Genomic DNA, 27,533 nt, shown 5'->3' with positions numbered 1-27,533 from the left:
TTTTTTTATGGTCTTGGTCTCGACTCCTAAAGGACTCGGTCTCGACTCGGACTTGCTTCCTCAAAGACTCGGTCTTGACTCGGACTCGACTGTATTTGAAAACCAACAGACTCGGTCTCGACTCGGTCTCGACCCTTCAAAGACTCGGTCTTGACGGTCTCGGCATAGGCGGTCTCGTCCCCATTACTAGCGCAGTGTCCGCCCAAGTCCATTAATTCCTATAACCACTGCATGAAAAGTGTGATATTCGTCACTATGCGGCACTGTAGATTGTCGTGGAAGTTCAGGTTAACGGCTGTTCACGGTAATTTGCAGGCAACGTCGAAAACTGCCATGAATTGTCAGAAATTGACGTGGGCCTTGCTTGGCAGTTGTCCCCCCATGACCCCCCTCCTCCTAATTCTAGGGGAGGCTTTAACATGTAAATAAAAATGCTGTGAGCTATACAAATGCAAATCAGGGTTGCGGGGGGAGTTTTACCCCAGGTGACATTTTTCGAAAAGGTAAGAAAATCTCTGGTACAAATAGATCAGGCTCAGTATAGCAATCCAGAGCTCAAACTGTAAAACTGAAACTGCCTCTTTTTTTTTTAATATAATTCTTAATCATTCCTCAGGCAACCCCGCCTGGGCAGGGTGACAAGCAAAGGAAGAGAAGAATGTCTGAGTCACTGCCACCACCAAAAAAAGCCAGGATTGGAATGTTCCAAACTTTGGTACAAGAGCTCCGAGAGCAGGATGATGATGATGAGCATCACCGCGGGTACTTCCGTATGTCTGTTGCGAAGTTTGATGAATTGGTTTGTCGCATCACTCCATTTATCACCCACGAGAGCATCCAGAGCATACCTGTTGGTGTTGATGAGAGACTTGCACTGACTTTGCACTTCCTGGCACATGGAAGCTTTCTGGATACTCTATCACTTGATTACAGACTGGAACAGCTCACAATATCCATGCTGATTCCAGAGGTATGCCGGGCCATATGGAAAAGTATTCAGCCGGGCTTGGCATTGGGCCTACCCAAGAAAGGCCGTGGAAATCCCCAACGGTGGAGGGTTTTGAAGAGTGATTTTTACAGCGCCACTGACATTAAGAAGACATGTTTTGCTTTGAACACTTTCCTTAAGCACTGACGCCGCAAAAGCTGTTACATTCCGCTCAACTTTACTTAGCGATGAGGTCAGATTGATGTATGCAAGATGGGCCTAATCTTTTCATTTAGTCGTATTTTAGTTATATTGCGTCTCATATCACAAGGTTGCCAATGTTATACAAATGACAATAGCGTACAAATTGTACAAAATAGGTTCTAATAAACTTCTTGCCGAAAGTGTCGTCTGTGTTGGGAAATTCATCATGTTGGGGAGGACCTAAAACGCAATTTGAATAAGCGCCATTTTATCGAATTAATCCAATTCTGTTAGCATAAATTAGACAGGTTGTTTTTATCAGGACAGACAAAAATACACCTCGATTAATTAAGCCTTGTAGGGGTTTCGATTTGGGTTCTCACAATTGTCCCGGAACAGGTGAGAATGAGGGCATCTGGAGTGAGAAGCCTTTTTATTATGTTAAGGACAACACAGGCTAGCAGTGATGATGTTTGGGACGGGCACCCCAGTTAAACGAAAATTCCAGTTTTTAGCACTTTAAGGCCCTTTTCTGGTTTGTTTTGGATGAACTAGAGTGGTGGACACCGACATTTTGACGATTGGTCCTGTCTCGACTTTTCTGACTCGTTTTGAATCGCCTTTGACTTCTTAGGGTTGCTGGCAATGGGCATACTGGCTACTCAAACATGTCCTAAAACAACCATTAACGTTCGTTTTCAAAACTGCAACTCACCGAGTGGTTAGTGGTGTTCGTTGATTATTAAAAGCAAATATATCGGCGCAATGTATGATTTCCAGCCGTATTATTTGCTATTGTGGAACTATTCACAACCGCTCAATATTTGAACCTGAAGCAGACAGTGGCGCAGCTATCAACGTGCAATGAGTCCTCCAACAGAAATCAATGGGATTTTACAAAATGCCAAATAAAACACGACAGAAACTGTATTTCGCTACGCTACTTGTTTTTGAACATCAACGAACACCACGAAAAGAGAAAAGTTTATATCTCAGTTTAATTTAGTCTTAAATTGTTGTATAATGTATTTTCTCTACTTTGTTTGATACAAGAAATCAAATTTTGATATGTTCTTCTTATTTTAAGTCCATTTCCATGTTAATCCAATTCCATGTTTATCTAGTATCATAGTCATATTTAGCTCATAAACTGTTAATATCTCTGAAAAAGTCACATTGAAATATTACTCAGGCCCCTAGACCCATATTTTACCTCCAAGGTATGCTTTTCTTTGTTGATTGGACAGGTCACTATCACTATAGTGTCTAAAATCACATGTTGTGACCAAAAGGACCATTGTTGAGGCCTTAAATAAACACAAATTAAGAACTATGCCACAGTGAAAAGTTACAGTATATTAGGCTATACAATATATTTTAGTCAAATAACACAAAAAAAAACCAATTCATACTTAAACCAGAGACTTTCTAATGAGGAGAAACAGCACTCAAAAAATCCTCCATAGAAATGCATGAGCTTAGTTTGTGACGGCAATATGGCTGTTGTCTATGCAAATCACACCCTTTCCGCTGCAAAATGTTGACATGTGAATACATTGAGCCAATCATGTGCTTTGTTGTGAATACATTGAGCCAATAATGTGGTGTGTTGTGAAGACATCGTGCCAATCATGTGTTGTGATCTCACCGCTGGAGCAAGATTGGTGTTGTGAAGCCTTGCGCACGCGCATTTCTGCCGAAATGGATGCCCGATGAGTGCCCAAAAAGCGTTGCAATATGGCCGCCGAGTAGAGGGACTTGCCTAAAAGGACTTTGCTTAAACATTATGTATTTATTCAAAGAATTTGGGTTTCTCTTCATCATTATTAGGACAGCCTCCCTCACACTTGCACAATGTGGTACAGCAAAGTCCAGAGGGGTATTTCACAAAGGCAGAATTAAGACATCCAAGATAAGTGATAAAGCGAGGTTTGACATAGCGTTGTCTGGTCATTCTAGCTAAACTCGTTTCACTAACTCCAATCCAAGATGAGTAGGAGCAACTATGTCAAGCCAAGTAATTCAGGATGTTTGCGCATTCTCGTTTCTGCTCCAAAATGCCCACGGTTGGAATAAAAAAGACGCGGAAAATAGTGTCATTCACACAAAGTGAACAACCGCTTTTGATATAGACTAATAATGAAGTAAAGTTGTCCTTTTTGGAATGGGGAATCATGGCTATTTCTGTAAAACAGCGGGAGTATGCGTGGTAGACCAACTGAATGCAAATTTACGTATGCACCCACGTGTGAGTGAGTGCTTTCTTGTCTCGGCACGCAACGTCATTAAGAAAGCGCTTGCTTCTGCAAAGATGCACATATGATATACCTTAATATTATAATACCTCCGAGAACTGGCCCCTCCACTTCCAATCAACTACAGTAGGTAATTCATCAAACGTCTATCAATAAAATAAGCAAACAAAGAGTACCTAGGCCTATGTTAATAATTATAAGGCTATCACAATTAAAATAATAACTATATGGGAGTAGACAGACAATCTGTTTTGTTTTGCGAGCAAACACATTTAGCAAATAGTTTATAAATGGAATAAAGCTCCTTAAAAATTAGCACGGAGGTCTGATGTAAATGACAGCTAGCTGAACCAATAAGACGACATAATTACCATTAGAATTAACTTAGCTTGGCTGTTAGCCTGGTCGGGACTAGGCTAGGTGCAGAGAATAAATCCCCATGGTAACTTATGTGCCATCTCTTTTGTGAAACCAAGTCAAGGCTAAATTCATCCAGGATAACCTAAAAATCCCAGCTTAATCCCGTATCTAGGTTTTGTGAAATACCCCTCAGCTCGGTGGCACTTACAGTTGCCCATACAGGCAACCACACAGCCACAGTTGAGGAGGAGTGAGCATCCCTTGCTGGCATCTTCCAGATCTGTCCAATATGGCACCCAGACTTTGGTTCTGTCATTCCATTCTCAGCCCCACTCACTGGGGTCTGGAATCTCTGGTGTTTTGGAGAAGGACTGCTTCCAGACAAAAGCTGCAGTGTGCAGGGCACGCTTTCCATGCTGAAATAAGGCATGATGGGTCAGGGGGATTGAATCCAGGGACTTGAGCCCATGAGTGAAAAGAAGCTTCCGGGTTTGATTGACTGACTCGACACCGCAGTACTTACTATACATGAGTACAGTCCAGCATTTGAGAACTTGCATGTGCACTGATTCCAGTGTATGGCTGGTTGGGTCTTGGTGATCAGAATGAGGGTGTTGGTGTGAACGCGTGGAAGAGGGGCAGTGCTTGGCTTTTTTGAGGTCCCAGCATTTCTGAGATGTGGTGGATTGGAATATCGTTATATGCCTTCCCTGATCCAAATCCAATCCACAGCTCTGAGAGGCCTAACTCCTGGAACAGATTGATGACCTTCCTCTTCTTGACATGGTGACAATGCTTCTAGGTCAGTAGGTTTGTTGCTCAGGACTGGCAATTCAAACTTTTTAGTTCAAACTTTTGCCAACTTAAAAAAAGCTTAACTCATGTCACACTGTTCACCAACAGCAACATCCATCTTCTTTGTTTTCAAGTAGCAGGGAATTCAAGCCAAACCGTTGCAACTCTGCCATCAATCATTATGTTAAGCGCGCCTAACGACTCTATACACGATTTAATTGGCCTGATAGAAGTTTAATTTTTCGAGCTCACAACAAGCCAACGAAGAGTTGCTAGACTAGCCGCTAGGTTGCGTCTAGATTTCTAGGCTACTAAAATGTAATATTGATCCTTAACATGGTGAAAAGCCTAATATAACTTTTTACTGTGGCATAGTTCGGAAGTTCTGTTTATATAAGGCCTCAACAATGGTCCTTTTGGTCACAACATGTGATTTTTGACACTGTAGTGATAGTGACCTGTCCAATCAACAAAGAAAAGCATAGGCCTACTCTACCTAGGGACTTGAATATTTCAATGTGACTTTTTCAGAGATATTGACAGTTTATGAGCTAAATATGACTATGATACTACATGGAAATGGACATAAAATAAGAAGAACATATCAAAATTGGATTCCTTGTATCAAACAAAGTAGAGAAAATACATTATACAACAATTTAAGACAAAAGGAAGCTGAGATATAACCTTTTCTCTTTTCAGCGGGGGCCATTTTGGATTTTATGGATAACTGCCACTAGGGGGGGCCACCCCAATTTGTATCCATGGATTTTTGAAAACCTAAGGCCTATACCTAACACCCTGCCAAAAATCAAAAACTTCTCCAGAAGTGCCAGAAGTTCATGAATTGCATAATGTCCACAGTGGAATTTGAAGTACTAGCTGAGCTAGTTGAAATTTGTAGTGAGTCAAAAGTGGTTTAATTTGTCTGTAGTGAGTCAAAAGTGGTTTAATGTTGCTTATGAATAATGGTGTAGGAACTTCCTATCTTCGTAATATTTGATACATTGATTAGCTGAGACTCGTATATGCATTAATAAAAGGAAAATCATAACTGGATGCTTTTGTTTTACAGTGTTGAGAAATAACGGAATACATGGAACTGGGGTTATGTATTTCAAATACAAAATGTAGGTAACTATTTAAATACAGTTACAAATTAAATTGGGTGGTATTCAGAATAGTTACACTGATCAATTTAAGGGATTACATTTTAAATAGTTATAACATGTAGGCCAAGGCTTTTCAAACTGAAATATTATTTTTTAAACAAACCATGTGACCATGTATCTCAGGTGGCTTTTCCCTTTCTGTTTATATTGATAGACTAAATGAAAAACCTCTGGGAATGTAAAATTAGGTTTGTTGCAGGCCAATAGGGCCTATCCAGCCAGCATATTTTGGGCCAGCATGAGTATATATACGTATATATACTCTTTTGATCCCGTGAGGGAAATTTGGTCTCTGCATTTATCCCAATCCATGAATCAGTGAAACACACACAGCAGTGTACACACAGTGAGGTGAAGCACACGCTAACCCGGAGCAGTGAGCAGCCTGAGCCTGCTACTACTGCTCAAGGGCACCAGACGAGGTCAGATGGACATGTGCAGATGGGAGGGTGCGAGTTGTAGTGAACTCCTGCAGCAGTAGCATGGTGCGAGATCATCTCAACACATTTTAACAGACAAATTGTACAAATAGCCTCTAATAGCGATAGGCATTCCTTTTATTATGATAAGCACAACGCATCCCAGTACGCATCAAGAACAGGCATTAGAGGAGAATTCCGGTGTGATATTGACCTAAAGTTTCTTTTTTTACATTTTTTTTTTATTGCAAACACTATTGACATTACAGAAAATGCAACACTACAACGACATGCACAAGAATACTACATCGGACAAACAGATGTACATTACACAAACACATACTGTAACTTAACAAGACATCACATTGACATGGCTTATTAACACACATAACATTAATAACAGAAAGGCTAAGGGTGATTTGCGTCCAGGATGATTATAGATATGATTGTCAGGGATGAAATTGATGATTGGAATGACAAGAAGGGGGCTGGGGGTGCGGATGGTAGCTCTGAGAGTGTGAATGAGGTGGTGTTGGGATGGGGGTGTGGGTGGGGGGGTAAGGGGTAGTGAGTGTGTGAGGATGTCTGTATGTGTGTGAGTGTGTGTGTGTGTGTGTGTGTGCATATGTGTAAGGTTGGCTTGCTGTTGGGCCAGGAGGAGAGAAGCTGGAACACAGAGAGGGAGGGTTTCAGAGGGGAGGAGTTGTAATTATTCTGTTAAAGATGAGTGTAATAATAAGAATAACTGATTGCCTGACTGATTGACAACCTGGGCACCCATTAATGGCCACAGTTCCACCCAGCCCCGGCAGTTATGGCGATGAGCTGACAGAGAGGAGGACCTGCGTGCCACCCATCCCCTCAGGCCCCCATCATATGCACACGTCCCCCACTACCACGACCAACCACACCTCGCCCCCAGACCTCCATCCAACACGCCACTCTTGACCTAAATATGTATGTGAATGGCTAGGTTGAGAGCTCTATCTAGTGTGTAGTGGGCATGCATGGTGAATATCTGTCAGGATTTCCCCATGCACACCACACTTACCCTGTGTAAGATGTATGCCTCCTCTGTAATGTGTGCATTAAAATAAGTGAGGCATGCAGATAGACACCTGATGAGGTATCTACCTGCACTCCACCCTTACCCTAGCCTGTTTTGTTGTTTTGTTTATGTTTTATAAATGTCACCTAATATGTAGTGCAATTAAAAGAGAGTAAGCGTGCTGTGTGCTTCCAGGACAAGGCATGTGCATGAGCGTATGAGGAGGGTGCACAACGGGGGCCCAGGGCCAATAGATAACCCACAGGACCCAACCAATGCCAAACCCACACAGCGACCCGCCAGGACCGAGTCTCCCAAGCCATCCAATGGGGCCCCGGCATAATAACGATGAGAGAGGCAGAGAGAGTGAAATTAGAAAAGTTATCAGAGATGTAAATAAAAGGGGGAGGGGAAGAAGGGGATGCTATTTATTTGCTATTAATAATAATAATAATAATAATAATAATAATAATAATAATAATAATAATTCCAGCTACCATCCACTGCCCAGTGTTCGAGGATATGTGTATCTGTTGATGAAGTGTGTTGGTGTGGAGATGGATCTCAGGCAAAGAGGGTCAGGACTGTAGGTAGGTGATAAAGGAGTACCGAGGAGAGGTTGTATCCTGAGTATTGATTACGTTTGTAGTTGATAGGTTTTCTAATGATATATAGTGTGTTAACAAGTTTTTCCAATGAGTGATGTGAACATTGTTCCTAGATTTCCAGTTTATGAGGATTAAAGTTTCTTAAAACATGATAGTACGGGCGTAGACGTAGACGGGCTCTGGTGTAACTCGGGAAGTATCCTGAATACGTGATTGGCTAGCTTTGTTTTGTGTTTTGTAAATCATGCCCAGACACTAAATAGAGTGCGGCTGTGAATCATGGGCAGACGAGTCTTTAAGATATCAGAAAAGTACTTGTACTTCATGATTTATGCACTGATCATCCATGAATGTCCTGGATTACAACTGTTCAGTAACATTTTATTTTAACCCAGATATTTTTTATCGGCAGAGGAAGAACCTTAATGCGGAAATAATCACACAAACAGTTTGTTGCCGAACTACAATTCCCAGACTGCACGATACTCCATCGGGTGTCCAATCCAAAGTGCAGAGTTCATGGTTGCAGGATGCACAGATAGGTGAAAATTGACAGTTAAGTTTTTCAGAAGTTCCTAGCTGTTAATCATCAGGTCAATTTTCTCCGCAGGTAAGATTACTTATTATCGTTTTGGCTACATAGTGAAAACAAAAGCAAAAATAAAGTCTTTTGATCGGCAGGATACGTCGAATAGCAGCAAACTGATCGTAGCCTATGCCTTTCAGGTGGTTTGGGGTTTTTAGTCTCCGTCTCAGTGCAAGGATGGCCGAAGGGTCTCAGAGAACCGAAGAATTGCCAGAGGACGTCATGTCTGATGATTGCATGAGTTCTTACACTCACGTCTACAGTCCAGACCTTTTGAAGTCAGTACACACACACACACACACGAGAGTGAGTGATGCATATCTGCAAATGTACATCTACAAATGGTTGCAGATCATATCTTGATTAACATGATTGTGTGGGTTTCTTTGCAGAGATCAGGTTGCTTTTATCACCGGAGGTGGCTCTGGCATTGGATTCCGAATAGCTGAAGTCTTCATGAGGTACCACCTGTGACGTGTCTAATAGCATTCACTCACATGCTTTTAACACAACCTTTCACCTCAATTGTTATCATGTTTAATACTCCCCTGCCCAGTGATGGATGTTATCTGTCAACCCTCCCAGGGACCTTTACCCTGGTGCATACAGAATGTATTCTATCGTTTATAGTTATTTAATTATATGCAATGCATATATATATTTCAATATCTTGCTTTGCCTATAATATAAAACATTTTGATACAAACATTGAATGTAGGCCTAAATAACTGATAACTGAGTATATAAACTTTTTCTTTGTCAGCTATCTCTGCTGTTATTCATCGCCACTTACTATAACATTTGACCTCTGACTTCAGGCATGGGTGTGATGTAGTGATTGCTAGCCGAAATCTACAACGTCTAACTGAGGTGACTGCAACTCTTTTTCAGTGGATTTTCAGTCATTTCAGTGGATGACCAATATAAAAAGAAAATGTGTGTGTATTTATATGTATGTAGGCCGCAGAGAAATTAACTAAAGCAACTGGTCGGAGATGTCTCCCTTTGGCAATAGATGTTAGGCAGCCGGAGACCATTAACACAGCCATAGATCGAACTTTGGAGGAGCTGGGTCGTATCGACATACTCATCAACAGTAAGAAACACCTCCACACTGTCATTCGTATATAAACATAATGGGCTTGTTTTGATCTCTGTGACTCAAGTCACAGAGATCAAAACAAATTTTCTATTCTTAGGGAGCTCTGACCTTTAACCTATTTTACACACACACACACACACACACATATATAGAGAGAGAGAGACACACACACACACACACACACACCATCCGTCTCTATTCACACCCATGCAAGCTAAATCTCTTCCTACCTTGTTGTGTATTACCTGTATCTGATAGTGCATGTAACCAAAACAATTTGTTTTAGTCAATTTTGTCTGATGTAGATGTTCATAACATCAAGGTTTTTATGGTTAGATGCTGCCGGTAACTTCCTATGTCCTGCCTCCTCTTTGTCATTCAACGCCTTCAAGACAGTATTGGAGATCGACACCATGGGCACTTTCAATGCCAGCAAAGTGGTCTATGAGAAGTGGTTTAAGGTAAAATGGTCTTATTGTCCATTAATGATCACTGTGAACATTAGCTAAACATAAACTAGACAGAAAACTGAATTTACCAGACAATTTTGAACTGTGAATGTATGGATGGCAAACGTTGTAGTTATTACATTACATTTAGCAGACACTTCTTGACCAAAGTGACTTACATATGTCAGCTATATTACAAGGGATCACATTGTCCCCGGAGCAACTCGGGGTTAAGTGCCTTGCTCAAGGGCACAACGGTGGAAGCCAGGAATTGAACCGACAACTTTCAGGCTACTGCACACAAGCCCAGCTCTTCAACCACTACGCTACCATCGCCCCTGTAGTAGTCATGTAGTCATGCATTTAGATGAATATCATAGATGGTCGTGTGAATAGAGCTGATATTTTGTTTGACTAATTGCAGGATCATGGAGGTTCTATTGTAAACATTTCTGCCACTCTGGGATACAAGGGTCAGGCTCTCCAGGTGCATGCTGGGTCAGCAAAAGCAGCCAATGGTGAGTTTAGAGTACGCATACGCATGAGTGGAATTAAGACCATGTGGGTGCCTTTCTGATGAAACAAGAAAGCCAGATATACTGTGCTACCACCCCACTCCTTGTTGAGACCTTGACAGCAAGGAATGGCCAGGTTTGAAAACGCCATAGTGCCGAGTATTTTTACTCATCCTTTCTTGCTTTTCTTTGTGAGCCTTCATGTCAAGGCAATGTATTATTTCAATTCAATCTAGTATTGAAGAATAAGTAAAATACCCTCCACCTAAAGCAGTTATGAAGTTAGGGTGTTCTAATCTCTAGCTTTTATGGACAATTCAGAAGATTTTAGGACAAATAAGCTCCCAATCTTTCAAAAACAAATTCTCATTCCTCCCTTCTCTGTTTTAGATGCCATGACCAAACACCTGGCTGTGGAGTGGGGCCCCAGTGGCGTGCGCGTGAACACTGTGGCACCAGGACCTATCTCAGGCACCGAGGGCTACCGCAGACTGGGTGAGGGGACTCTGTCTAGTGCATACACTTGTATGTACACTGTCGGGGCATCGGGTTAGCATTGGGGTCGTCTGAATGATTTAGCATTCTGTGCAGTAGTTTAGCATTCTGTGTTATGGTATCTATTTTGGAACTATTTTGTTTCTTAAAAAGCTCAAATATGTAGAACCCTTATCATGATCTCCAATAACAGTACGCCCTCTAACCTCCAACTTTCCCTCTCTACTATTCCGTCTTCCTTCTCTGCTGGTCTTGTTTCCCCTCTTCCTGTTCCTCTTCCTCTTAGGTGGTCCTCATGCTGAGAATGCTGGTGCTTTCAGCAGCATCCCCCTGCAGCGTGCAGGGAACAAGACAGAGATGGCCCACGCAGTACTCTTCCTCTCCAGCAGGGCGGCGTCCTACATCACAGGCAGCGTATTGGTGGCTGATGGTGGAGCGTGGCTGACGTCGCCCAATGATGTACACCGTCTGCTGGGTATACTCTCCTCTCGCTCTGCTAAACTCTGACAGACAACACTCAGGTGTGTGTGTGAGGTGTGCCAGTGTGTGTGTGTGTGATAAATGTTGTGCCATTCAGATGTTGTGCGTTACCTGCACCCAAAAGTTTAACACTTTTTGGTGTGTGGTTCTGTCTGCCTTAGTGTGTGTGTATATGTGTGTGTGTGTGTTAAAGTGAGTGTCAGTCTGCATGCTCACTTGTCTGATTGTTACTTGTTACTGATCGACTGAAGAAACAAGTAACAGCTTATCCTAACTGCAGTGTCCACACTAAAGCTGTTAAATATGCTCTTCTGTTGAGTCATATTTGTCTTTTAAAATAGCCAAACAATGTGAGCAACAGAAAGAAAATAGGAACGGGGGTCTGACAAAAGTTCTGCTCCAAACGCCACTGCACAGCACGGGACTGTGTCGCATAACCTCCTGTTAGGACATTCCAATTGAAAACAATGTCATTTAATCACATGCAGATAGGATATGGTCTGAGATTGTAAAAATAGTCGAATCAAATACTATTCATTATCTTTCTTAATTTCTGCATGGATTTGAGAACCAGTGTGTGAGTTTTCCCTGCATGTATTTTCACCTATATTACTATAATAGAGGGGATCAAATGTGTATTATTTCATACTGATGAAATGAACCATTCATGACAGCTACATGAGGAGATAGCGGACATAACTGGAGTGAACAGGAATGCATACAACAGTGTGAGTAAAAGGAGAGAGGCAAGCGTGGAAGAGGGACATGAAAGTGACTGGACAGGCGAGCATAGCAGAGGACTATGGTTGGAAACAGAAATATTAGAATGGAGTAGAATCAATGAGAACGAACCAGAACCGGGATGGGGTACCATACCACAACTTCTTTCTTTTCATTATGCAATTTAGTCTATAGGCCAACAGATATCATATGCAGTTGGTTTTATTGTAGTGTAATGCATTGAAAATGTAATAGAATCAATAGCTTTATAAACATTTTTGACAACCAAATATTTCTTCACCTATGTAAATGTCTATAAATATATTTGAAATGGGATAATCTACTACCGAGATGATATCAGAATATCCAAGATGACAAATGGCATGTTCATGTCAGTACTGGCACCTTTTCTTGTCCAGTTCAAGCACTGAATGATATCCAACTCTACAGAGGACTGACATTTATAGGAGGACTTGATGGAGCAGAATTTAGAGACAAGGAGGGGTGAATAGAAGAGAGTAGAATTGTCTAAAGTAGAAATGTGTAGTGATTCCACCACAAATTTCTGTTTCAGGATTCTGGTCCTCTGAAATGAAGAGAGATAGGAAGTAATGCCTTCCATCATCCTCAGAAGAACAAGATGAACAACTGTCTCACACACAGCAGCATTCCATCATATCAACTAGTAATCATGCTAATGTTTGTTGTACCTTGTCTTCCAAAGGTATATGCACATCTAGGGACTGACAAGCTACAAGTTGCCCTTGGACTATATGGCGCTTTTTGTTCATCATTTGCTAGCTTGTGTGCCTTCTCTTTCACATATTCAAATTTTCAATGTTTCTTGAAAAAAATGTTTTTTGTTAAACCATGAAACACTAAACAAATCTAATTTCTTATTTGTTGTCAATGTATCCATAATTTATTTTTGACCACATTTTACATTTAATGAAACCACGTGAGGGCGCAATAGTATCAAAAAGTAAAGCAATATGCTGCTGTTTACCGTAACCTTAGCCCACACATAGGCATACCCTGCTGCCAGTATCCAACATCAACTGAATAGTCTTTGTGGTGTTCTAAAAAAGCGAATTAGAAATAGCCTTCAGTAGGCCAATGTGTTTTTCTCGCCAAGAAATAAAAATGATGCTGGCTCTGGACTTGGCCTTGTTTAGAGAAGCGCGTGCTTTTGACAGCTAGTAGGGTAATTTTAAATAGGCGATAATATGCCTAACGTTACTGTCTCGTTCCTTTGCATAGTGTCCTTACTCTTGCTGTGCCCATAACTAAATCATTTTCTTGACGCTTTTGGTTAATATCGGCAGACTGCGGCGTACTCGCTGCGCTTGCGTGCTCACTGTTGACGTCGCTGTGTATGCGGTATGAGGATGGCAGAGGTTGCATTGGTTGCTGATGCGAGCGCAATCTGCCAGTTGTGACATTATCGCTTGAAATACAAATGGCACCACCCATAACGAATAATCTGGGAATCATAATTTCATCATATCAATCAACTTTAACGTCTATGAAACAATAACGTGATGATGATGAAGGAACACTCATGGGGTTATAGCTAACAGCTAACCAGCACAGGTGGATGATTCGTGGAATTCTTCTTGGACTCGGGCAGCCTTGACGGGGAAAAAACAAAGCAATAACCCATCGTTAACATTTTCAATTGGAGAGTCGTGAGGATTGGCATGGTATTACCTCTGGAACTAACGTTAACACAAGGATTTTGTATTCTCGGTTGGCGGTGGTAGACGTGACCAACGGATGGGCCAGCTAGCCCCCCTCAGCTTGCCCCGTTTTCAAGGGAGGGATGCTTATATCTTTTAGCCTGTTAGCCATATGTCGACGCTGTTAGAGCTACTAATCCAAGGCTTGTCTACCAGCAACACAATCTGTCACTCAACGATCTAGCTAATAATTCTTACTATGGCGGCCACTTAGCTATCCGCTGCAGTTTTGAATGAGCTGCAAACGGTAGTTCATATCATTTTTCTTAATCAGACATTTTTCGAAGAAGCCACCTCCAGACCGAATAAACCCGTTAGCTAGCAAGGTGGGCTACCGGGTGTAGGCAGTGGTGTTAGCCCACTCAGATAACACTAGCTGGTTGGATAGTGTAAAATATTTAATAACGATATGTTTCAAAAAAACATGTTAGCAAATTAAGCATTTGGTTTTTGGCAATGCTTGTCTTAAGTGTTGAATGGAAAGGTCCTTAGAAGAAGTGTACATTTCATTTTAATTTCTGTCCTCGTTAGCTCGTATTTGCTAGGTGTATGTTTATAATGTCATAGCCTACACCTATGGTGTCATAAGTAGTTCACGGTGTTTGATATTGTGATGTTATCTGTAGATTAACAATAATACATTAGATTTATCATATCGGTTTACCCTCTGTAGCAGCCGTCGGACAGAACGATGGTGTTTTCTAGATGACATAAAATTAAACTTATATTCTTTTTATTTGGCTGCTTTTACTTGTAATGGTGAAATCTGTGCTTTGAATAGGAGCAATAGTATTTTTTCCTCATACATACACAACCCCGGATAGACATAGCCTAGCCACCTGATTTTTGTTTGTGTGATAAAGAAACCTCTGTCAGAGAGGGTTAAAGCGGAGCTTTGGCTCTATGGAATAGAACGTAGAACACAGGCATAAGCCCTGTAGTTTTTCGACAACTTGACACTATTAGAAAACATATCTCGTCGTAGTTGCTTATTTTGTAATCCACCTTAATGATCTCGGGATTTGGTTGTGGATAAACGCGCCTTTGAAGGGGCTTTAGTTAACTAGATTAATTCTCAGCCTGTAAACATAGACGTGGAAGTCAATCGCCTTATCGTGAATTTCGCCGCACTTTTGCATGGTGGATGTCTGTGTTGCCTTTCCCCTCCCCATAGCCGTCCTTGGACACTTGTCTTGTGTATTTGAAAGAGAGGTTCAACTATGGATCTCAGCAAGCAACGGCTTGCAGGCTGCGTTTTTTAGCACTCCTTGTGGCGGACAAACATGGAACAGATTTTGATGTCCAGTCCTGGAAGCCACACTGACTGGGATGGAGATCAGAGTAGCCTCGGGTTCATGCTTCTGGATTCAAATGATCCTGTAACGCCATGCGGAAATGAAGAGACAGATAAGCGGCAACTTCGTTTTGAGGAGGGAGACAGGAATGTCATGTCTCTCAGCCTGGGAGAGATATTCTCTGAAAATGCCTTAAATTTAGATGACCTGTTCCGGACTCCCCAGTATTCTGGTGTAGAGCAGGTATTCCCATGGGAGCAAGATGCAGAGCCCCCTGCCTCACATTGGGAAAGCCAGCTCTCTTGTTCCCAGAACATACCACCAAGTGAGCATGGCGAGCACCTTGAGGAGAGTGCCAGCCCCTGTTCCAACGCCAGCCCAGCCATCACAAGCAGTGTCCAACAATGGGCCGAGGATGCCACAGACATCCTTGAGAGCCCACGCGTGTGCACAGTCTCGCTCATCGCCGGCGACTCCACAGGTGATGTGGAACAGGAGCAAGGTGTGGACACACACACACCTTTGTGTCCGCAGACACTTATACACACTTCAGCTCAGGACCCACAACACGTTTACACCCCCGAGGAGCATACATTGACACACAGGACTCCGCAGCTTGATCACACACTCACAGGTGTGTGTTTGGAGCCCACAGCTCCCCCAAATCAAACAAGTACTCCTCTTGTGTGTGAGGAGGTGGATCTACTGCGCGTTTGCTCAGAGCAGCATACACCTCAGTTCTCACTTGAGGAGGATGCTTTTCAGCAAACACAACAGCAAATATCAGAGTTCCGCAGCAGTTGCCTCTCACCGGCAGACACACTTTTAACCGAAGCATCTGAATACACAGGGCAGACTTTTGCATCCGAAAACATGACTGAATCAGAAATATGTCAACAAACCCATGGAAGCTCAGATGGAGACATTATGCTTTGTGAAGGTGGGATTGAACTCCTGGTACAGACTAAGGCTGACATATCTCATCACACAGAGACAGAAGGAACAAATGCTCTCACACTGTTATCCTCACCAACAAATGCTCTCACACTGTTATCCTCACCTGAAGAGGAAATTGTGACGGACCAGACTTCACACAGTAACATTTTGAACGTACTGACTGATGGAGATCTTGGGTGTGAACTTGCAACTCAGCAGTTGTGTAAAGGTGATCATTTGTCTGTATTGATTACAGAGATACACACATCTGAACACTTACTTGAGGACACAGTTCAACAAGTCCTTCCCGAACAGACACATAAAGAGGAAGCATCACTGGATAACAAACCTGTGGAAAAAATGCCTGAATCTGTTTTAAAAGGCATCATTTTGATTGAAGGAGACCTGCTGTCTGAAGCAGTTTCTGAATACACAACTGAGACTGAATTGCATGAACAAGTTGGTCAACATGCAGAAGAAATTTGTGAAGGCGATGTGTTGTCTAACGAGACGCCAGACAAAAGCATATCTGAAAATTCAGCAGAGAAACACATAAAGCAAAAGGATGCTCTATCTGAATTTACTTCCAAGCCAGAATCATATCAGCACCTTCATGAAGGAATTATAGCTGAACACACACCTGAAGAAGACATTTTGCCTGGATGGATATTTGAGGTAAATCCGTCTGAGACAGAAATGTCTAAACCCTTGGCTGAAAGAGTCGATTTGTCTGAGCTTCTGCTTGAGTCTGAAGCATATCGACACACACTTGAAGTAGACATGTCTTCTGAACATGTCCTCGGGGCAGAGACATCTGAAGACTCTGTTCAGCACACCCCAAATGAAGATGCTTCAGCTGTGATGGATCTTCAGCACATACTTCTAGCAGATGGTTTTCCTGAACAAACAGAAGTGGTTGATGTCTTTCCCAAGGATGTCATCGAAGCAGGCAGCTCACCTAATTCTTCCAGTATTGCTGAGATAAATCCCTCAGAGGAGAGAGGCACACTTGACTTTGAAGACTCCGATACCGTACCAACAATTTTGGATGAAAACACACAGAGACACATATTCAGCCTAGAAAATATTGAAGATGACATACTTGCTTCTGCAAACTCTGAAAGCATAGAGGACACGACCACACTCCAACTTAACAATTTAGATACCACGGACTCCCCAGAAGTTGACAATTCAAGCAAATCACCGGAATTCAACGCACAAAACCTGGGCGATACAGACATCTTAAATCTTGAAAACTCACAAACAAATGGCACTGACAGGACAGACACGCTCTCACCTGAGATCTCACACAACACTGAAGACCCATGCATCACACACACTTTGAATATTGAAGTAGCAGATGACTCACACACATTCAGTACTAACCCCCCAGATAATTTACACACTCCTGACGCTGAGAACACATCTGAACTGGACACCACTTGCCCTGACCAACAGTTTGTGGAGGGGTGTGACTCTTGTGTTGAACCGATGAGTGACGGCATCAGCACACAGCCTCAGGAAAAATCGTGCACGCTAAACCCACCAGAGTCTAGCAGTGAAAACACACCTGCACCTGACAGCTGTCCTCATCAGTCAGGATCTATCAGTGTGTGTGCTGTGGACCAGAACGCCACTCTCACACCAGGTGGCCTCCCCCTCCTCACCTGTGCAGGTAACCAGCTGAGTGATGTGGGTGGAGCCCTGGGGGAGGCCTGCTCAGCCAATCAGACACCAGCTCAGTTAGAAGGGCACCAGGGGGAGGGAGAGGCTCTCACACTCACCCAGGCGAGTCCTGAGCAGGTAACTCAAGCCCAGCGCCATGGCAGCTCACCAGCGGAGGGAACTACACAGCAGTTGATGGAGGTGAAGGACGTGCTGCTTTTACCCGAATATGGGAGCCTGGACCCTGATCCGCTGGCCAGCGTGGAAGTTCCGAGTCCCGGGCCCATCACTGTAGTGGCCCATGGAGCCCTGAGATCACTGTGGACCAGGATGGAGATGGATTTGTACGCATGGAGGAGTTCCTGGAGTTTGCTGCTGCATATGGAGCTGAACAGGTGCGTACATGTATTTATGGGTGTACACATGGGTGTTTGTCCAGTTGATTGTGTTGGTGGGGACTTTTTCCATGATTGGAGGTTGACAGTATTTTCTTATCAGCTGGTTTGAATGCAGGAAGTTAGCTCATAAAAATCATCTTGTGTGGGTGAGGGGAAGTAAGGGGGCATGGAATCAGAGTTTTTTGTTCTATTTTTAAGGAGAGGTAGTTGTTTTTTTTTAGACATTTTGTGTTATTTTTTGAGCCCACAACAACTAATGCTGAAGGTGTCCCTTCAAATGAAACAGCTGCTGCTGCGCAGTGCACATTAGCTTGCCTGTATCAACTGACATCGGAAGTGGGACTACATGGAACAGAGATAACCTAATGCTTTTCCATCCAGCTATGATTCCTAATCAAATACAGTGGCACTCAGTGTTAAAAGCTTAAGACACAAGCTTTCCCAGAGTAGCAAGGACACAATAAAGGGCTTATGCAAGGTTTGTGTGTGTGTGTTTGTGGTGAACACAACCTCTTTTATCTGGCAGAGGAGTTAAAACTCCTCATCCAAACCTGTTCCTAGCTAACAGAACAGTTACCTTTTACATGTAAATGACCAACCATTTGTGTGTGCTCCATTTTTTTTCTCTCTCTCTCTCTCTCTCTCTCTCTCTCTCTCTCTCTCTCTCTCTCTCTCTCTCTCTCTCTCTCTCTCTCTCTCTCTCTCTCTCTCTCTCTCTCTCTCTCTATTTTCAGTGCTTTTCTTACTTTGTCATGGCTTCCAGGCTCTCCCTCTGTGTTTGTGTGTGTGTGTGCGTGTGTTTCCACTGGTCACAATACACCCAGGGAAATCCAATCCCACAGATACTCCACAGCTCCTGTTTTATTATTCAGACCTCAGAGACTCAAAACCCACACACACAGTCCCTCCCTCACTCACTCCCTCCCTCTTTCTCACTCTTTCTTCCTCCTGCTCTTCTAACCCAGCCCATCTATGTTTCTGTTTCTTTCTTACTATTCTCTCTCTCTCTCACACTCTCTCTCTCTCTCTCTCCTCTCTCTGTTTCATCTCTCTCTGTACACCTATCACAGTTAGTTAATTTTTCAGCATTCAGCGCATCATCCACAGAGAATGGCCCGTCTGCTTTGCCATTTAGCCAATTTGAGCTGTCTGCTTTAATTGTTAGTTGGAAAGCTAATTAGCATTAATGCTGGCTGATGTGCCAGGCCACATAATTGTGGTGCAAGGCGACATAATAGTGATAATTTGCGAGGGCGAACTGTCAGACATTCTGACAGTCAGGTTTGGTTCATTGTTGTGAATCATCACCTGCCATATTCACTATAATAGGACCTTTGTTTTTAATTCGTTGGTTATTTTCTGCACAGCCACTGTCAGTGCTTCATATGTATTTGGTGGAACTGCAGTTGCCCTTGTTTCTGCATAGCAATGTATTCTTCATCTCTGTGTACTTGCCAGCAGGCTGCCTTGCTCTGCTACTCTCCGACACCAGGCTAGCTTTTCTAAGGGTGAGGGCTAGCTTCTGCAGGCCAGTTGGTTGCAGTGTTTCTTAGCACACCGTCTACTTGGCTGATCCATATTCTGTTTTGCTGATGAACTGATTGTTGTTGTTCGCTGTAGCCAGTTACATAAGTGGTCAGCAGTTAGCCTGGCCGAGGAGCTGCTCAGTGCTGGACTGACTGCAGAGGGATGTTTATTTACATGGGGGGCTGGGGTGGCTGAGCACGGAGTGGGACTGGCTGCACCTGCTGTCCCAGGCTCTCCATTTTGGAGTGTGCGTGTGAGGGAGAGAGAGAGAGTAAGAAGTGAAATTATTACTCTTGAATATTTGAGGTGATACGCCAATATCAGAATGCTGAGATCACTGTAGGAAATGACACATCAACACACACACACACACACACACACACACACACACACACACACACACACACACACACACACACACACACACACTCGCAAAGAAAGCTGTCATCTGGTTGATGTTAAGTTTATGACTTCCAGGGAGATTAGAAGTTCTCCCACTCCACCCTCATGCTGTGATCGTGTCGTGTGTCTGTGTGTTTCTGTGTGTGTGTGGGTGTGTGTGTGTCTTCGGTGTCAGACAGAGAAATAGAGAGCGTAATGCACCACTGTAGAGGTTTGGGTGTGTTGGTAGAATTATTGCCTGTCTTGCCTCTGATGTAACAGTGTGCACTACTACACACACACACACACACACACACACACACACATTCATAGATGCACACTGATCACGAGGACATTTCCTTTCTGAACTCTCTGGCTCCTTTAGACCCACACCTCAGTGTCTGATGTGGCTATATCGCCAGACGTGGAGACAGATACTGGACAAGTCCTAAGTTAAAGGCCAGCCCGATGTAACCTGCCCCAACCTTGTGATGCCATATGACAGTCTGTCTTATCAGTGGTTTTATAGCCATCGCTGGCCTCATAACCGTTATGTAAGCAGAGTGAGCTGCTGAGATCATATGAATTGGATCTAACTGTGTTTCTGCATGTGAACCAAACACACAGATAGAGATGGGTTTCTCATTTGGATACACTTTCTGTGCATTCATGCCATACCAGTGGGTTATTAACTGATTGGATGAGATTTTCTTGTCATTCTAGAAGTCTGCAGGGGTTCATTTGTGGTTTCTCTGACTGTTTCACCATCGAAGCAAATTGAAACAGGATGCGTGAACACTTAGCATAATGGAAGATCGAAGAGACTTTCAGCACTGATTTATCATTGGTTGCATTTAGTTGAACCTTAGAACTCATCATTAGCATAGCGGTCTTGCAGTGTGTTGGCAGATGAAGTAGAAGTTGGAGGGTTGTAATTTTATTTTAGTTTTTTACCACAGAAAAACTTTATACATATAATTAAATTTCACCATTTTTCTCATTCTCCTTCCCACCAGTGTCTTTTCATTATTATTATTATTATTATTATTATTATTATTATTATTATTATTATTCAGATCATTTTTATCTGGATTTGAAAGCATTCAAAGTACCTGAATGCTACCTCTGTCTAACTGGTAATGTATGACCTGGGAGGACATCTAGTCAGGATGTTTCTCAAATCAATTATGGCCAATCGCTGCACTGGCCATGTGCCCTGACTGGTGTTCCTGCTCTAACCGAGCACAGCTGATTCCACTGATTTAATGCTTTGGAACAGGCTGCGTGTGTGCACTGTGCACGTACGTGTGCATGTGTCCATATATTAGTGAGTGTATGGTTTCGATGTGCTAGGTCAGGCTAAATGAAAGATAGTCTTCACCTCTGTAGCGGTTGTTTCTCCGCGATTCTGTAATGTTTAGAATGAGCAGCTACCTGTAATAAACCTGGGCTCAGATAGATAAGCTGCTCCCTCATGCCATCTACATAATGGCTCTCCTAGTGTGCCATCGTGGGGATGACATTCAGGTTAGATAATATAGGTAAGGTAAGGTCACTTTTATTTATATAGCGCATTTTTGTATGCACAGAGTGCAACCCAAAGTGCTTCACACACAAGACATTAACACATAAGACAAAAATGCCGGACAGAGCGGCGTAGTCGCCAGCGTACCTGTGACACCAAGACCTAAACAAACAAATTTACAAAATAACAAATGACACACACGACAGGAGATGCCAAACGGAGCAGCGTAATTGCCAGCGTACCCATGACACCAAGACATACAACAAAGTAAATAATAAAATAAATAAATAATAAGCCATTTTTTAAAAGAAAATTTCATGTTAACTTAGTCCAATTGGTTGCATCTAACCTAATCTAAGGGCGATGATGATGATGGTGGCGCACAGCTGTGTCTTTAGGCCTATAACAGACCAACCCGGAGGATGTAACGTTACTGGCAGTCTGGGGAGCACTGGGAGCATAGAACAGTCTGAAGTCATGGGCCATCCTGCAAATCAGCAGCTCGGTGGACATCGCTGTCATCAAATGCATATAGAAAAGCCTGCAGTCACTTTCACATGCCTTATTCAGTGATGCCCTATTTTCCATTCATGATGTTGGGATTTCAGGTGATCTATATAAGGCTGGCCTAGTCAGCACTCGCTCTAGATGATCAGAACAATTCAAAGCCATTCCAGGTCAGACTTACATCCTTTCAAGGAGATCCATACTAAGGCCATAAATGTAGACCTCAAAGGACCTGAACCAAAAGGCCTAATCTGGCTGCAGCTCTCCTGTTGGCACTGTCTGTCTATCTACCCCATTAGCTGTTAGCCATGCAGGTCCATGATCTCGTACAATGGAGCTCTTCCAGTTGGGCCATGCCAGTACTGGGCGATGTGCCCCCAGGGGCTGATACAGGCACCAAGAGATTAGGCTAATGCTTGGCTTGCTGGTTGCATTCAGCGAAGGGGATGGACTTAAAGCATCACAGAGAACAAGTCCAGCGCAGCGGAGCGCAGAACCATAGCGTTGTGGCCTGTTTGGAATGGTGGGCATCCCAGATGTAAGATGTGAGCTCAGGGCTGGATACTGACCAGCTCTCTCCAGCCCAACAGCAAGGCTAAATGGGGAATGATTGGTTGTTACTAGTGACTGGATTACCAAACCTTGAGAATTAAATAAATCCCCTAAATGCTTTGTGCTCAGCCAAGCGATGGCTAATTGTATTCATTATGCAGTAAACACTTGAGTCTGCCTAGTTATGGCTACGCATGTGTCTTGGTGTGTGTCCGTCGGAATGTTTTTTTTTTTTGTCGGACTCATTTGAATGTTTGACTCCATTTTTGATCCGAGCTGGGATGCAAATTCTGACCAGGAAGCTGAACAGGAAGGAATTAAGCTAGGAGAACTGGCCTGGCAGGGGGAGGAGAGTGATGGTCAGGATAGTGGCCGTGGTGACTGCTCATTATTAGCAGCCCCAGTGGCTCCTTTTGAGGTTCTTCTCCTTGCTTTGGCTCCTCTTTCCTCTGCTCAGTGAGCCTGACGGTGGAACACAGAGATGACGTGATACTAGGTGGCGGAGGGGGGAGTCTAGGCAGTGAAGAAGCCTAATGTCATGAGATGGTACTTTTATGAGTCCTCTTAAAAGCATTCAGCGATTTTGTTCTTGTCTTGTGGCAAGTTTGGCCCAGTGGTAAAAAGTGTTGTCCTGCAATATATAAACCAGTCTCAGCCAGACCACAACAGAAGACCCAAAGTGTCTACTGCAGACGTGATGCCCCCTCACACTACAATAGGCTTCCACTTCACCTAACACTCAATGTCCACCAACCCTCATTGCCCAGGCATTCTCCCCCCTCTCTCTTTCTCTCTCGTGGTCTCTGTCTCTCTCTCACTCTCTCTGTCTGTCTGTCTCTCTCTCATTCACAGTTTTGCCCCCTGGTTTTAGGTCAAAGCCCCAATAATCCTCACTGGAATGTCCAAATTTCCCCTTTGTGTTTCTAAGAGAGAGAGAGAGAGAGTTCATAAAAGCTCTTTCCCTCTCTTGGAGTGGGGTTTTCCGTGGTGAAGGCTGGTGTGTGTGTGTGTGTGTGTGTGTGTGTGTGTGTGTGTGTAAGAGAGAGAGAGAGTGAGTGAATTCCCCCCACTGAGGTGGACACAAAGCCTGTCTGAGAGGGTCAGGTCAACCATACACACACACACACACACACAGCTCTAAACACATTCACACACGCCCACGCAAACACACACTGACATTTTATCACTAACCACAGAGCACTGCACTGCATCGTCTATCTTCACACCTGATGTGTCACTTTCCAGTGTGTTTTCTGAGTCTGCTGTCACATTTGTGTGTGTGTGTGTGTGTTGGCGGGGATGGGGGGTTAATATTTGAGTGTTTTAACTTTTCACACCAGCAGTCAATTCTAAATGTCACAGAACATCCTAACTAGCCTTACTCTCAGCTGGAAAGAGGCTTGCATTGTAACACAGACAGACAGACAGACACACACACACACACACACACACTTGCATGTTTGTGTTAGGGCCATTTTTAAATGGTAAAAGTCCTCAGAGAAGAAAAGCAAGTTAACAAAAAAGGTGTGTGTGATACAGAGTGTGTGTGTGTGTGAGAGAGTGTGAGTGTGTAGGCTAGCTCTTGTCCGGGTAGCCTGATACCATAGCCACACACAGTATCCCTCCACACCAAATTATCTGTTGCTAGGTTACAAGGCACATGCGTATCAGTGGTGTAACTGATTCTATCTGTCCGAGGGCAGCTGGAAAGGTATTTCTCTGCGTGTGTGTGTTTACGTGTGTGTGTGTGTGTCTATGTGTGTGTGTCTGTGTCTGAAGAGGTCATAGCAGGTTTATAACTTACGAGGTTGGATTTGTTCCTGGTAAATATAACAGAGCTGTACGAGCCACAGTGCGTACAGCAGAAGATCTCCTATTGCACACAAGAAAAACACTGTTTACTCCTCTCTCTCTCTCTCTCTCTCTCTCTCTCTCTCTCTCTCTCTCTCTCTCTCTCTCTCTCTCTGGTAATGTGATTTGTTGTGTGCTTACAGCTCTGATTTCATCTGTCTGTCTGTGAAAGAAGTGGTGTGTGTTACAACTGATGCCATAATTACATCAGATAATATAATTATTCTCAGAGAACATTGCAGGCTTTGTTTTTAACAATGTAATGAAAGTGGACAACACGTCTGACGGTTGGCGCAAACACCCATGAAGTGGGTGCTCTTATCTTGGGTGACAGAGGTAGCAGGTAGAGATCTCTTTTTCACAGGAGTCTTTGAAGTGTTACTACAGGCAGCGACAGTGATGATCATTTTTTGATCATATTGATGGTTAAATAGGTCAGCCTCCAGTCAGCTTATAGAAATATGGGAATGGGGTTTAATGTAATGTCAGATTTCTAATACTACAAGTGTATTATGACTAACTGTTTTTAACCTTGCGTTGTGTGTGTGTGTGTGTGTGTGTGTGTGTGTGTGTGTGTGTGTGTGTGTGTTGCCCATGTCTACAGGTGAAGGACCTGACTCGGTTTTTGGATCCCAGTGGACTGGGCGTCATTAGCTTTGAGGATTTCCACCGTGGGATCACAGCCATCAGCAATGGAGGTACTCATCTCACACACACACACACACACACAACATCTACATCCACACACAGGCATGTGCACACATCCATATCACTTTGTCTTACTGGACACTCCTTATATATATATATATACTCTATGGTTCAATTTTTCTTAATTATGAATGTGTTGATGACACACAAAAACACACACAAACACACACACAGAATTGAAGAGGACTTAAAAGGTGATTAGTGAACTTCAGGACAGAGAGAGAAGACGAGAGAGGAGGATTGTTGGAGAAGTGAAAGAGAGGGAAAGAAAAGGGGGATGTTTAAGAGAGGAGCGGCGGAGGGAAAGAGCGGGAAACTGGGAGGCCAGAAACACTCCGATCCTACTGAATAATTCAGACGAGGACCACGGACACCTCACACGACATCATTACACACGCACGCACGCACACACGCACACACACACACGCACACATACACACACATGCACACTGAAGGATTCACTCACCAACAGCCCATGCCGTTCTTTGTGTGTAGGTTCAGAACCAGACCTCTATCGACTGGAACTCAATGCTACTGATGCCAGGTTGCCAGCAGAGGAGTATGATGAGGTAAATCACACACACTCTCTCTTCCTGTCAGTCTCTCTCTCTCTCTCTTTCTTTCTTTCTTTCTTTCTTTCTTTCTTTCTTCTCTCTCTCTCTCTCTCTCTCTCTCTCTCTCTCTCTCTCTCTCTCTCTCTCTCTCTCACACACAAATTCATATTCAAAAGTGTGTTTTTTCCATGATAAGAAAAAAGCATTTGCACTGACAAAGTTAATGACACCTGACAAATTAAGAACAGTTCCAGATGTGCAATTCTAAAAGAACAGTTCCAAATGTTTATCTGATCAGTATTCATAATTCTGTCTTTTACAGTATTTACAAAATAAGCTGTACCACACATGATCTTCATAACCCCAGATAATGCATAAAGCACCGGAGTAATGTTCCTAGAGACATTCAGCAGGAGTCCTGTGGTGTGACCACTCTTCATGCCCCCTCCTCCCCCCTCTCTTCTCTCTCCCCACTCTGTGGTCAGACATCTATCATTTCCATTCTGGCACTTCTCGTACACCACATACCCACAAATCATCTGCTTAACCCTTTCTCTGTCTCTTTCTCTGTCACCCCCTCTCTAACTCTCCAACAATCTCTCTCTCTCTTATTCTCTTCTCTGTTTTCACTTCCCCCCCCGTCTTCCGTCTCTCTCCATCACTCTTCCACGCTATCTCTCTCTGGCTTTCTCTCCCCATCTCTTCTGTATCCCCTTTTCCCTCCCTCCCTCCCTCCCTCCCTCCCTCTTTTTGTTTCCTCTGCTCTATTATGTTCCTTTCTTTGTCATCCATGCTCAGTACAGCCTCGTATGAGGCTCTGTTATTATGTTTTGTGGCTAGCATATCTGACATTCCTCCTTCCTGGCCTGTGTGAGTGTGTGTGTGTGTGTGTGTGTGTGTGTGTGTGTGTGTGTGTGTGTGTGTGTGTGTGTGCGCGTGAGGGTGTGTGTGTGCGTGAGAGCGTGTGTGTGAGAGCGTATGGGTGTGAGTGTGTGTGTGTGTGTCGTTTATTTTACTTTCTTTGTGGAATTCAGTAACCGTCTTAGCAATTTCTCAATGTGTTCCCTCAGTGAAGAATGTGTGTGTCCGTATGTGTTCGTGTGCGTCCATGTTTGTGTGTGTGTGGAAGCTAGAGGGAGCTGAAGGAGCAGCCTTCAGTCATGTAATAAGAGTGCCCCCCACTGGTGAGGAAAAGACAATTACTGTTGTAGGGATGGATGTGTACACACACACACACACACACACACACACACACACACACACACACACACACACACACACACACACACACACACACACACTCACACTTTGTAATAAATGCGTATTGAATAAAAATTTGTATGGTTAGTATTAGTATGGTCAAGAAACAATTGAGATATTTACAAAAATGTGTGTGTGTGTGTGTGTGTCTCTGTCTGTCTATCTGTCTTTCTTACTGCACCCATACCTGTAAGAAACAGTTTGATCTCATTCTGTTTCTTCAGAATTACAAACCGGATGCTCTGGAATCACACCTGTGGGCACAAATCTCTCTCTCTCTCTCTCTCTCTCTCTCTCTCTCTCTTTTTTTCTCCTGCTTGTAAAGTAGTGTGTGATGAATGCTTGTGCTGTTTCTGTCTGTTTGCTTTCAAAACATGCGGTGGTTGGGTGGAGAACCATGCTGGGAAACTCACGCGCACGCACACACACACAGACACATACATAGACAGACACACACACACACACTCACACATTCATATATCCACATGTGTATGTTCAT

General features: G+C 43.3%; 2 protein-coding genes across 3 annotated transcripts in view; both read left to right on the top strand.

The window, feature by feature from the left end:
* The first annotated feature begins 8,227 nt into the window (after window positions 1–8,227).
* On the top strand, window positions 8,228–13,035 carry decr2 (2,4-dienoyl CoA reductase 2, peroxisomal). Of its 2 annotated transcripts, none has more exons than XM_048233178.1 (10): window positions 8,228–8,399; window positions 8,516–8,653; window positions 8,768–8,836; window positions 9,194–9,245; window positions 9,336–9,471; window positions 9,814–9,938; window positions 10,351–10,444; window positions 10,832–10,936; window positions 11,223–11,411; window positions 12,711–13,035. In XM_048233178.1, the coding sequence occupies exons 2-10, from the start codon at window positions 8,553–8,555 to the stop codon at window positions 12,746–12,748; spliced, it is 909 nt and encodes a 302-aa protein (XP_048089135.1). In that variant the 5' UTR covers window positions 8,228–8,399; window positions 8,516–8,552; the 3' UTR covers window positions 12,749–13,035. The 2 variants fall into 2 exon arrangements, with proteins under 2 accessions (XP_048089135.1, XP_048089136.1); XM_048233179.1 differs by having other exon boundaries at window positions 8,235–8,399; window positions 11,223–11,457.
* Window positions 13,036–15,158: 2,123 nt separating this feature from the next.
* The window catches only part of rab11fip3 (RAB11 family interacting protein 3 (class II)), a 29,406-nt gene continuing 17,031 nt past the window's right edge, over window positions 15,159–27,533 (top strand). The window contains exons 1-5 of the mRNA XM_048233994.1: window positions 15,159–15,672; window positions 17,782–17,909; window positions 18,032–18,166; window positions 25,117–25,210; window positions 25,716–25,789. Coding sequence (XP_048089951.1) covers window positions 15,159–15,672; window positions 17,782–17,909; window positions 18,032–18,166; window positions 25,117–25,210; window positions 25,716–25,789 — 945 coding nt within the window. The remainder of the gene's footprint in view (window positions 15,673–17,781; window positions 17,910–18,031; window positions 18,167–25,116; window positions 25,211–25,715; window positions 25,790–27,533) is intronic.

This window comes from Alosa alosa, chromosome 22 (genome assembly GCF_017589495.1).
Source record: "Alosa alosa isolate M-15738 ecotype Scorff River chromosome 22, AALO_Geno_1.1, whole genome shotgun sequence".
NCBI lineage: Eukaryota > Metazoa > Chordata > Actinopteri > Clupeiformes > Clupeidae > Alosa > Alosa alosa.
This window is presented reverse-complemented; position numbering and strand designations above follow the sequence as displayed.

Bases quoted from the DNA above. Each gene is read 5' to 3' on its own strand.
- decr2 (XM_048233178.1), top strand. From the start codon at position 8,553: ATGGCCGAAGGGTCTCAGAGAACCGAAGAATTGCCAGAGGACGTCATG. The intron at 9,246-9,335 runs GTGACTGCAACT...ATATGTATGTAG, and splicing joins ATCTACAACGTCTAACTGAG to GCCGCAGAGAAATTAACTAA. The intron at 9,472-9,813 runs GTAAGAAACACC...TTTTATGGTTAG, and splicing joins TATCGACATACTCATCAACA to ATGCTGCCGGTAACTTCCTA.